Source organism: Polychytrium aggregatum (genome assembly GCF_025602895.1).
Source record: "Polychytrium aggregatum strain JEL109 chromosome Unknown BJ171scaffold_23, whole genome shotgun sequence".
NCBI classification, from domain to species: domain Eukaryota; kingdom Fungi; phylum Chytridiomycota; class Chytridiomycetes; order Polychytriales; genus Polychytrium; species Polychytrium aggregatum.
The window spans coordinates 427,889-438,567 of NW_026516225.1; the positions used below are offsets into that span (position 1 = coordinate 427,889).

The following is a 10,679-nucleotide window of genomic DNA, read 5'->3' on the forward strand; positions in this document are numbered from 1 at the left end:
AGGAAGGCCGCAGCGCTGAATGCGTCCGAGGGGTTCAAGATCGGGATGGTGACCCTGTTCGAGTCTGCCGTTCGGAGGGTGCTTCCAGATGTCTTCCCACGGCTGATTGAGCGAGCGATGCGCTTCTGGGTGTGAATCACGTCAACTCCGCCATTTTCGCGTTCACATCCCTGGCTTGAACCTCTCGGCGATTTTTGAACAGGGTCGCTTCCCCAACCAGCCCGCGCAGACGGGTTCCTGCTCTCGGGTATAAATGCCACACCTTCGTCCTGCTGCTTTCTTCCCTCATCTCGCCTTGATCGGATCATCGCGCTATTGTACGATAAAAAAAGTCTCTGCTCTGACCAGTACCACTGGCAGGCATCCAGCATCCTCTGCCCCCATGCCTCCGAAGCGTAAGGGTACCGGTGATGGCCAGCCTCGGCCACCCAGGCCCAAGAAAGCCAAGTCACAGTCGGAGCCTGTCTCTGGTTCGTATTCTGCCCCCACGCATGCTTGGTCGTCTGTTGCTCCGTCGCTCACCACCACTGCTTCTGCAGATCCAATGGATGTCGATCCCACCGAGCCTGGTCCATCTACTTCCTCGAGTACTGGCAAGCGATGTCCCAAGTGCGATGGCACCGATCACGAACGTTGCAACACTAGCAAATGTCCCGAATACCGGCCCCTCAAGAGTTCTGTCGTCCCACTCGTGGATGGAAGGTCATCCGCCCCTCAGTTCAGCTGCTTCAAGCAGACGATGGATGGCTGTTGTCTCAATCCCGCTCTCCGCGACAAGATCCAGGCCACCGTCGAGGCCATGACCCAGATCCAGTTCGAGGCATCCAGGCTGCTCAACCTGCACATCCTCCGGTGCATCGAGCAGGATCTTCCCGTCCCCGTCATCTCCAAGTCCACCCCTGCTTTCATCCGCCAATGCTTCAAGATCGTCCAGGCCGATGCCCTCTCGACGGCCAGGGACAATGAGAAATACAACGAGCATCTGGTCGCTTCCTTTCGCGACTACCAGACCACTCGGCACGCAGACCTGCCTCCGGCCCCTCGTCTGCCTGATGGTGCTCACAGTCAGCTTCTCACCCTGGCTGTCAATGCCTATGCCACCAACTGCACCACCCACCTCGACCTGGCATACTGGAGACTCCTTCGCCGCTTCTGCGCTGCCGTCTTCCCAGCCAACAAGCACAAGCACGAAGCCATCGAGGCCTGTCTCGAGCTCTTCGAGAAACCAGGGCAGACTCCACCCAAGGCCGATCTCGAGTTCCTCTATCCCGAGTTTGGCCACATCCTGGACGAGTTTCGGTACAGCAACGACCAGGACCGCTTCCGGGCCCTCCATCGCCTCTCACACCATGTGGGAATCCTCGCCCGGGACAAGATGGTCGACAATGTCCACAAGTGGATCGACTGTGACATGCCCGCCCTCCGAGTCACCGAGCTGCAGCGCCAGGCCAAGCTGGACAAGCTCACTGCCCGAGGCATTCCCTCCGACGACAAGAGGTTCACCAAGGCCAAGTCTGAGCTCGGCACCACCAAGTCCAAGATCAACAAGCTGGCATCCAGACTCAAGTGGGCCCTCAAGCAGCTCGCTCTTGACACTCCTCCGGCCGTGTGCACGATGGTTCCTCTATGCACTGCAAGGGCCAAGTATGTCAAGATCGACACGGTCACTCTCTGGCAACTCCTTGACACCGAACATCGTCTTGGCCTTACCCGGGACATGCTCAAGGAACAGGGCGATGACGGCATCAACAACCAGGATCGTCTCTGGCGCAGTTGCTTCAAGCTGCGTAGTTCCCTCTTCCAAGAGCGAGTCAGGGACAGGAAGCTGTTCAACTACGAGATCAGCACCGATGGCATTGGATGCACCATCGGTCTCGTCAAGTTTCTGCCTCGAACCGATCGCACCGAGACCATCGAGCCTCCTCCGACTGCCGAGCAGCGCATCCAGGCCCACATCGGCGACCCAGACCCCGATCGCACCACTTGGATTGGCATCGATCCTGGAGTCGGCTCCATCTTCACGGCGGTCATCCAAGCACCGGGCCACCAAGACGAGGTGGTCTCGTTCTCCAATGGTCACTACCAGCACATGTGTGGCCATACGTCCAACACCAAGTGGCACAATATCATGAAGTATCGACTCAGCATCGAGACCTGGATGTCGTCCACCCCCTCGCCCAAGGTGTCGTCCTCGGAAGCTTTCAAGGTCCATCTCACCCATGTCCTGCGACCGGAACTTCGAGTGCAGCTCGACTTCCACCTTGGCAAGAAGGCCCGTCACCATCGCTTCACGGGCCACAAGAGGCGCCAAGTGGCCGTCGACAAGATGTGCAAGGCCGTCCTGAAGCACGCCCCGAAACGGACCAATGTGGTGATCGCCTTTGGCAATGCATCATGGCGACAGGGCAAGGGCTATGCATCCAGCCCTCGGAGGCAGCGGTTTGCTCAGTACTTTGAGCAATTCGAGCACCACCGACGCCGTCCCAATCACCATCATGGAAGCGTCAAGGTAGTCTCGACGAACGAGTTCAACACCTCGCAAGTGTGCTCCAAGTGCCTGGAGCCGGTTCGGTTGGAAGGACTCGATGCGCCCAGTGTTGCGAATTCCCACTTTGTCAGGAGCTGCAAGAATCCCAGCTGCCGGACAGTGTGGAATCGCGACGTCAATGCGGCGCGCAACATGATCACAGTATGCAGGTCGATTGTGGAGACCGGAGAGCGACCGGTGGTCTTCACTCGGAGGCTACCAAAGTGATCTGTTTTATTTCTTGTGGCTTTGCTTGACGCAAGCACAGCACATACTACATGTTCATGGAAACGGCTATATTGTCCCGTTTTTTTCTGAATAAAGTGTAGTCATTCATGGGAAATAGGGTGGTCTATATTGATATCTGCCCCAACCAACGGGGCTCTGCTCTGCTCAGGTTTCATCAAGATCAACAAACGCTGTCGATGATCGGTAATACAATCATCGCTCCTGACACCATCATCATCGTCGTCATTCATCGTCGCTATCATCGCTATCATTCGTCGCATCAGGCATTCCAACGCGATGACTTTCGTTTCTGCGTCGAACCGCTCGTAACGGCAGCGGCAGCGGCTCCCTCAGAGACACTGTCAAGCGGGCTCCCATGGAGACCTCCATGGAGGCTACTGTGATTCAACATGATGGCGGCTGCATGGTCCGGGATATGGGAGAGACCTGGGCTTGCGATGTAGGGGCTAGCCTCACCAGGGCCAGACATACTGCCGGAGTGAAGTGGGGACTGATATGGACCGGCTCCTCTCTGGGGTGAGGAGCCGGATGGCGACTGATAGGCCTCGATATGGCGACCGAGTCCGCCGTGGTGTTGGCTCTGCGGGCCGAAGCTGTCCCGACCAGACCAATCTGAGGGCTGGGGCGAGTGCCCATCACTCAGTGCTGCAATCTCATCGTCGCCGTGGTCGTCCAAGCGCCGGCCCTTGGAGAAGCTCGAGCCAGCTCGTGAGCTGCGCGAACGGGGCCCTGGAGGGTTGTCGACCCGCTCTCCACGACCACCGGGGTTGCGAGGCCCACGCTGGTCATCTGCCGCAGAGCGGCCCCAGGACCTGGGTCCGCCCGGGCTGTTGCTCGATCGGCCGTCGCCGGATCCGCCGTCGCTGCTCTTGTGGCGCTTGTGCGGGCCGCCATCGAGGTCCCGGTTTGCGCCGGGGATGTACTCTCTTGCGATGCGCTGGATCGTTGCGGTTGGCATGCCGGCATGCGGAGAGGGCTCGCCCGCTGTGATCAAGTCCTCGCAGTTCACGCCTACGTCGGGCTCCTCGATGACGATGCCAGCTTGGATCCGGCCAGGCCCGCGCTTGGACAGAACCAGCCACTTGCGGTCGGGGTCTACGACGCGGTTCATGGGGAAGACGGTTTCTCCCTTGTCGTAGCTGAAGATATTCTTTGGGCCGAATCCGCAGCCCCAGCCAAGCTATCAGCCCAGATGCATGCGGGGGGAAGGGAGAAATTGTGAGGTGAATTGGGACCAGTCGGCCAGTCCGCCAGAATGAGATCACGATTACAACATGCGAGTGCGTGGGTGTCGTTGGACAGGGCGTGGGAATGGCCGAATCGAGTGTCGAGTCGTCGGAGGGCGTAATAGTGTGTGCAAAATGGTCAGCAGTGCGAGACGTAGCGAGCTACACGAATGCGCCGGAGTGATAAGAGCGATCGGGCTGTAGCAAGCCATTCTGTTGTATCCAACAGTCTTTTAACAGGCAGGAGGTGCACATCGATTTATGTCCGGCATTGATTTGTGTGTGTGGAAGCGGGGTTCCCAGCGAGAGACAGCAATGCACCAGCGACTGACCTTGAGGGTTGCTCCGGCCACGGAAATGTGATCAAGCTTCTCCCGGGCCATTTCGCACTCGACTCGGGTAAACATCTTGATGAATGCATTGAACTTGTGGTAGTTGACCTGAACGGCGGCGCATGGCAGGTGGCGAGGAGGGAATCGAGGGCCGAAACAGCGAAATGGCCCCCGGCGCCAACCCATGAGCGATATTGCATGGAAGAACAAGGTTTGAGATGAGTGACGGTCGACTTGGGCGTTATCATTGTGCGAGGGGGCGATTGTCTGATCTCGGCAGTGCAAGTGCGATCAGGTTCTCTAGTCTCTCCTGAGGGTGACGCTGCAACGGATGGAAGGTGGGCCGAGAGGGTGGGCCGAGAGCCCGGGCTGACGACATTACCACGACAGTATCGACTCGTCCAACGGTTTCAAACAAGTCCCGCAGCATTTCCTTGGTCACCATGTTGGTGACACCGCCAACGTACACAGTTCTGCTCAGGACTGCCGAGCCAACCGCGACGGAGAGGAGCCCCCGGGTGGTGGGAGTTGGATGAGTTGTTAGTATGGTGCAGCCAAAGTCATCAGCGGCTGCCCTGCCGATTCGATGCTGAGGCGAGTCCGCGAATCATGGCGAAATAATGTGGGAAATCGGCAGCAGATTCGACCAGGGGATGGATTCCACAGTGTGTCAGGAGGTAACAGGCTGAACCAAAAGTGAAAATGGTGGGAAATCGTGGCGAATAACAGAGTAACCGGGGCACGAATAATTGAAGAGCTGGACGGGGGGGGAGCACTGGAGAGGGTAAACACAGTAACGGCGGTGCGAAAAGGGAAAGAAAGAGATGAAACACAGAATCGCTTGCGTTCTCGAGTGCACGCGATTGCATGTTGCTGCCGGATGCGCATATGTATTCAAGTGTGCAGGCCGCAGACGGACTCGGATTCAGAAGCGATTGGCTGTGCCGATGATGCAGAAGAGAGCAACAAAGAGAGTAAAATCCGCCAGAGAACCGAGGGTGTGAAACGTGGAGTAGAAAATGACACACCAACCGCCGCTGTAGACCGTCTGGGCAAAGCCGCCATTCCTCGGGCTCAAATGAGCAAGAGCCAACGGATTCATGGGTGCCCACGAACGAATCAAGGGTTTGGGGAGAGGAGAGAGGAAATACGGCTGCAAGTCCTGTTGACACGCACTTCAGCAAACGCCACTTACCTTTGAAAAACTCGTTTCCCAGGGCCGGATCCAACCGGGGCGGCATGCACTTTGGAAGGTTCGGGTCGCCATAATCATCGTCGAAGAACCGTTTGCCACCGGCACTGTAGTCGTAGACATCGCCGTTGCCGCCTCGCTTTGGGGGTCCCCGCGCTGGCAGCGAGTTTGCGTGGGACTGCCGCGGGTCGGCCGGGCGCTGTGGCAGATCATGCGGTGACGACGGCCAGGCTGTTCCAAACAGGGCTTGGCTGCTGCCGCCACTGTCGAGATTACCAAGGCCGGGGTGTACGTTAAAGCCTGGGGAATCAGTCCGCTGGAAGTCCTGCTTGGGTGGAGCGGGGCCCTGGGCTGCCTGGAGTGCATCGCTGGGGAGGGGGATGATGGCACAACAGTCAGTTACTTGTGATCCACCCCTTGGTATAGCAAGCAAAGAATGCCAAAGAGGACCGAGAAAAGGACAGGTGCACAAATCGGGTAGTCTGTATTGTGCAACAGGTTGGGCGATGCCGCTGGTGCTCGGCTGGTGTGCTATGTGCTCGGGCTGACTCGCTTGCTTGGAGCTGTGTCGAGAGGTGGCTCGTCACCTTGGCGGCTCTCCGTTCACGCCGCAGTCCCGAGCACGTGCTGGCTTGCTGGGCAATCGCTTCAGATCCAAGATCCGAGCCACATCGGTGATTGCGATGACGGGATGGCATGCACGTCCGGGGACTTATGGAATCCAGGAGGCTTTATTAGAGGTTCAGGTACAGCTTGGCATTCTTGTCGGCAGCACCAATCCCGAGGGCATGTCTGGTGGCATACGTGCCCGAACCGAGTCGACAGAAGGTCGCTGCAGCGTCTCGACGCTCGCACGGCCGAGTGGGCCATGGAGACGCCGGGATGCACAGCTCCACTTCCGTCTGCGCCAACAGATGGTTCAGAAAAGGGGAGAGCTCCCTCTCGAACAGCATCTGCAGCGACTCGTCGTAAACACACCGGCTAGATTTACACATTTACATGCATTTATCCACGCGAGCCATACCGGACAGCGACGAGATGGTGGATCCAGATCATGTCGTTCTGTGACGCTTGTGGCTGTGAACGGATCGGCGAAATGACTCGGCATCGTTGATAGTGACTGCCCTCGGCTGGCTGAGTTTCAAGCTTCGGCTGTGGCGCGACCGTTATCCGAGCTCGTTTCGTCCCATATCCAGGTCCGAGACACAGCGTCGATTCCGATGCGATTTGAGCCTCAAGCCACTTCCTTGAACGTTCTGCCTCCAAACAAGCCACAATAGAAAAAAGGAGCACACAGAAGGGAAAACAGTCCGAGCTCAGTGTGGTGCACTTACATCAGTGGCATGGCGGGAAAGCCCGGAATGGTCGCAAGCGGGGCAATGCCACCGCTTACGACAGGTGCAGTCAAGGCGTTCAAGGCTGGAGGGATTGAAGAGAGCGCAGCTGCGGTGGGTTCGAGCACGGATTGCGTTAGCAGGCTCGCCAGACCAAGGCCCGGTAGTAAGGGTGCTGACACAACAGGTGGGGGAGGAGCCAGGCCCAAAAGAGAGCTCAGCGACCCCGGCGGCATCTTGGAGCTGATAGGATCGAGGGCGTCCATTGGCGTGGGCATCAAGGGCGTTGCCGGTAGAGTGGTGGATGTAAGCGCAGGCGGGACAAGCGAGGCAAGACCCAGTGCGCCCCCCAGACCACTGAGATGGGGTGTGAGGGCCTGCAGGAGCGCCGAGGGGTCTGAGTTGGCAATCGTCGACGGCGGCTCTGAGAGGGACAGGGAAGGTGCTGCCAGGCTGGGTGGCAGCAGAGATTCTAGCGTCGAGGACGGGGCTACAGCGCCTGACTTGACACGCGGGTCCGACGACCCTATCCCAAGAGTGGCAGTAGCTGTAGCCGTGGCTGTGGCTGTGTCGACAGTTGCCGGAGGAGAGGCATCTCCAGTAGACGGGTGCGAGTCTGGCAGGGAGGGGACGTATGCGAGTGAGAAAGCGGCACGGAGAACAGCGCTGTGCCATTCAGCGAAGATGAGCAATTTGCACCAACCTTGATCGGATCCGCCCAGATAGGCGACTTCGATGTTTGCGAGCATCTCGGCATTGAAGAGTTGCGATTTTTTCCACAAGCCAAAGGTCCGTCTGATCTTGATCTGGCGAGCGGAGGGAATAGTTGTTTTGAATCCAAAGGATTGTCAGGAACGTCGAGAGTCGAGTCCCAGCCAACTCGGCAGCCAGCTGCAGTCGGGATCATGCGATAAGACGTGCGGATGAAAGGCCCGCCGCACTATCGCTTACCTTGTCGCGGTCGGGCGCATACTGCAGGTGGTTGGACATGTTCTCGAGCTTCTCCTCGAAACGACCAACGAAAACCTCGCCATCGGGGATTTTCTGGGCAGCACGGGCAAGGGCATCGACGACATAGACGCCAATGAGCTTGAGCTCGGGACTGCATCGCTGGATAAACTTTTCGACGGCATGGACAACGTTCTTGTAGAGCTGCAATGAAGAGAGAGCGGAAAGCATGAGGCGGGTGATGCTGCACCAAGGAGCTAGCTCGGGCCGAGCTCAATTCAATAGAGCGAGTGCCAAAGATCTGCGGTGGTCGAGGGAGCAGCAAATGCAAGAGAAGCAATAGCAAATGCAAGAGAAGCAACAGCCGCACCTTGACGTTCTTCAGGGCGCTCCGGGTGATGGCCTGCATCTTGGATGCTGTGATGGGCGGTTTGAGATCGTACAGACCGGCCATCTCTCGGTCAAAGTCGGCAAGGTCTTTGGACATGGCGGCTTTCACGATGACGGCGCTGAAAGATACGGTGGTGGGTGGCGGAACACTGGCTGGCTGGCGAACAGCAGCGGAGGGCAGAAGCGAGGCAGAAGCGAGGCAGAGTCGGGAGGTGGACGAAGTGGCCCAGAGCGGCCAATTAATAAGGCGGCTGCGCCACGGGTGACGATGCGGTGGCGCAGCATTCCGGATCCAGCCGGATCCAGCGCGATTCGAATGTGTGTGGCAGCGTCTCCCAGCCAATCGCCGCGTCTGCCTGGGAATGTTCTTTCTGGCCATCGCAACGAAAAACCAACACCGCCGACAGAAAACACCGCCGAGGACGGAGACGAAAACAGGCACTGAGATGGAGATGGAGTTGGAGATGGAGATGGAGATGGAGATGGAGATGGAGATGGAGATGGAGACGACCAGAGTCGAATCAGCGCAATTGTGTGGTGTCCGCCTCCGACCCAGCGCCGCAACGAGGCACTGGACCACTGAAGATCCGCTGGAGGTCAAGGCGACGGGCGGACAGAGAGGGGAGCGGGCGGAAGAGCCGGACCGTCGAAGGGGAGTCCATCGATAGATTGTACCAAGGGGACGTTCGCATGCCGGCTGTAGCTCCCCGGACTTTGCAATTCGGCTCGCATCATCCGCTGGCGGCCGCCTCTCCGCCTGCATTCGATGTGTCGATCCGACGCGAATCGCCGATACGGCGAGGATGGATGACGAAGCACGAAACGATGCAGACGGAAGGCGAACACGGAGACCGGCGGAGATCGTTCCCGGTTGGGAATGGCGAGACGAACGTGTCTCCTCTGGGATCGGCTCGGCGGGCAGCGGCAGACATACGCCGTTGTAGCGTTGACCAAACGTGCGATACCGCACATCCTCGGCATCGAAGCTAATGTTGGTGTCAATATCGGTTCTCGCAAGGTGGTGCACCACACAAGCGATGCCGGTTGGTGAGCATCGCCTGGTCCTCATGGCCTGTGCGTGCAATCACGGTCGATAAGGGTGGTCCGTCGGAGAACGGCGCAGATGCCGCTTGCCGGGCCGGGTCCACGCCGCATCGTTTGCTGGTGCCGCACGGTCTCTCGGCTCCAGGCCAGCTCCCGACTGGCTGCTGCGTGGATTGCATGGGTCGCAGCGGGCGAGGCCAAGGAAAAGGGAGCAGACGAGCAAGCGGACAAACGTGCGATAGCTGCTGACGGCCGCTCGGCCACGCCGCCGTCGTTTCCGGCTGCGCCGAGTCGAGCAGGCGGGAGGCGAAGGATGGATGGAGACGGTTCCGTCAGTAAGCAAGCAGGGGTGGCGGGTCGATGGACCGGTGATATGATAAGGCAGACACATGGATGAATGGATGGATGGATGGAGCGATAAGACCGAAGCGCGGCGAGTCGAGGCATGCCCAGCACGAATGGGTGATGGAAGGGGGCTTGGGAGGCAGCCAGCCAGCCAGCCAGCCAGCCAGCCAGCCAGATTCCGTCAGACCAGCACCGCCGCAGGCAAGCCTCCCTGGAGCCAGAGGCTCGATGTATGTTGCCTGCTGCCTCGTCCTGCAATGCGGGATGGGTGCCAGGGGACCCGCTTGCCAGCCCGGCATGCCCGGCATGCCATCGAAGACGACTCCCTGGGCAAACGACGACACCCCACATGCAAGCGAGAAATGACCAAGCCGATGCCACACCACCCGGCTCGGGTCGGCTGTCGCGGCGCACAGCGCTGTCTGGCAAGGCAGACAAGGACGGGCTGGCCACGAAGGAACCATACGACCCACATGGAGCGGCAACGGCGGGGACGCCTATTGGACAGAGATACAAGGGCCCACTGTGGACGGCTGTATCACATCGGGCTGCGTGCGTGGTCGACCCCGGGTGGCGGAGCACAGGGAGACAGCGTCAATTGGGGGGGGGGCAGGACGCAAAGAGACAAGGTGTCTGTGCAGAAACGTCGCTCCCATGGATTCGATTTCGCGGATTGTGCGGACAGCAGCGGCCGCCCAAGACGAGACGGCCGCATCGAGGTCCAGCGACGCAGCCCGTCGAAACCATGCGCGTTTCGTCGAAGGCGTCTGTCCAGACGCTCGCTGTACAGGTCCGGCCAGCCACACAAACACCACAGTCTGTTGCCATTGTCTGAATGCCATCGCTGGAATGTTGTCGCTGGCTTGGTGACAGGACAGCCACACAAACAAGGGCCTTCCGGATTGTGGTCATGACAGGGGTGCATAGAATAAGGCCCGGGGCAGGCCACCGTGGTGCTACGACCCGTGTACACACCAGCAAGCGAGGGCGACTGGCTGATACACAAACAAACGTCATCGGCGGTCGTCCTTATCCGGCTGTCGGGCCTTTGTTTACATGCACACAGACAGCCGCTTCTCTCCACGTCCAGTG

At 59.0% G+C, this 10,679-nt stretch overlaps 1 protein-coding gene across 1 annotated transcript; it reads right to left on the reverse strand.

Moving 5' to 3' along the window:
- Positions 1-2,788: 2,788 nt before the first annotated feature.
- Positions 2,789-8,412, reverse strand: BJ171DRAFT_509354 (uncharacterized protein). The gene is made up of 8 exons (XM_053111377.1): positions 8,179-8,412; positions 7,812-8,012; positions 7,564-7,666; positions 6,861-7,476; positions 5,530-5,894; positions 4,717-4,817; positions 4,335-4,442; positions 2,789-3,956 (listed from the first exon to the last, which is right to left on the reverse strand). Exons 1-8 carry the CDS (start codon positions 8,293-8,295, stop codon positions 3,036-3,038), a joined length of 2,532 nt encoding a protein of 843 aa, XP_052965774.1. The 5' UTR covers positions 8,296-8,412; the 3' UTR covers positions 2,789-3,035.
- Positions 8,413-10,679: the final 2,267 nt, after the last annotated feature.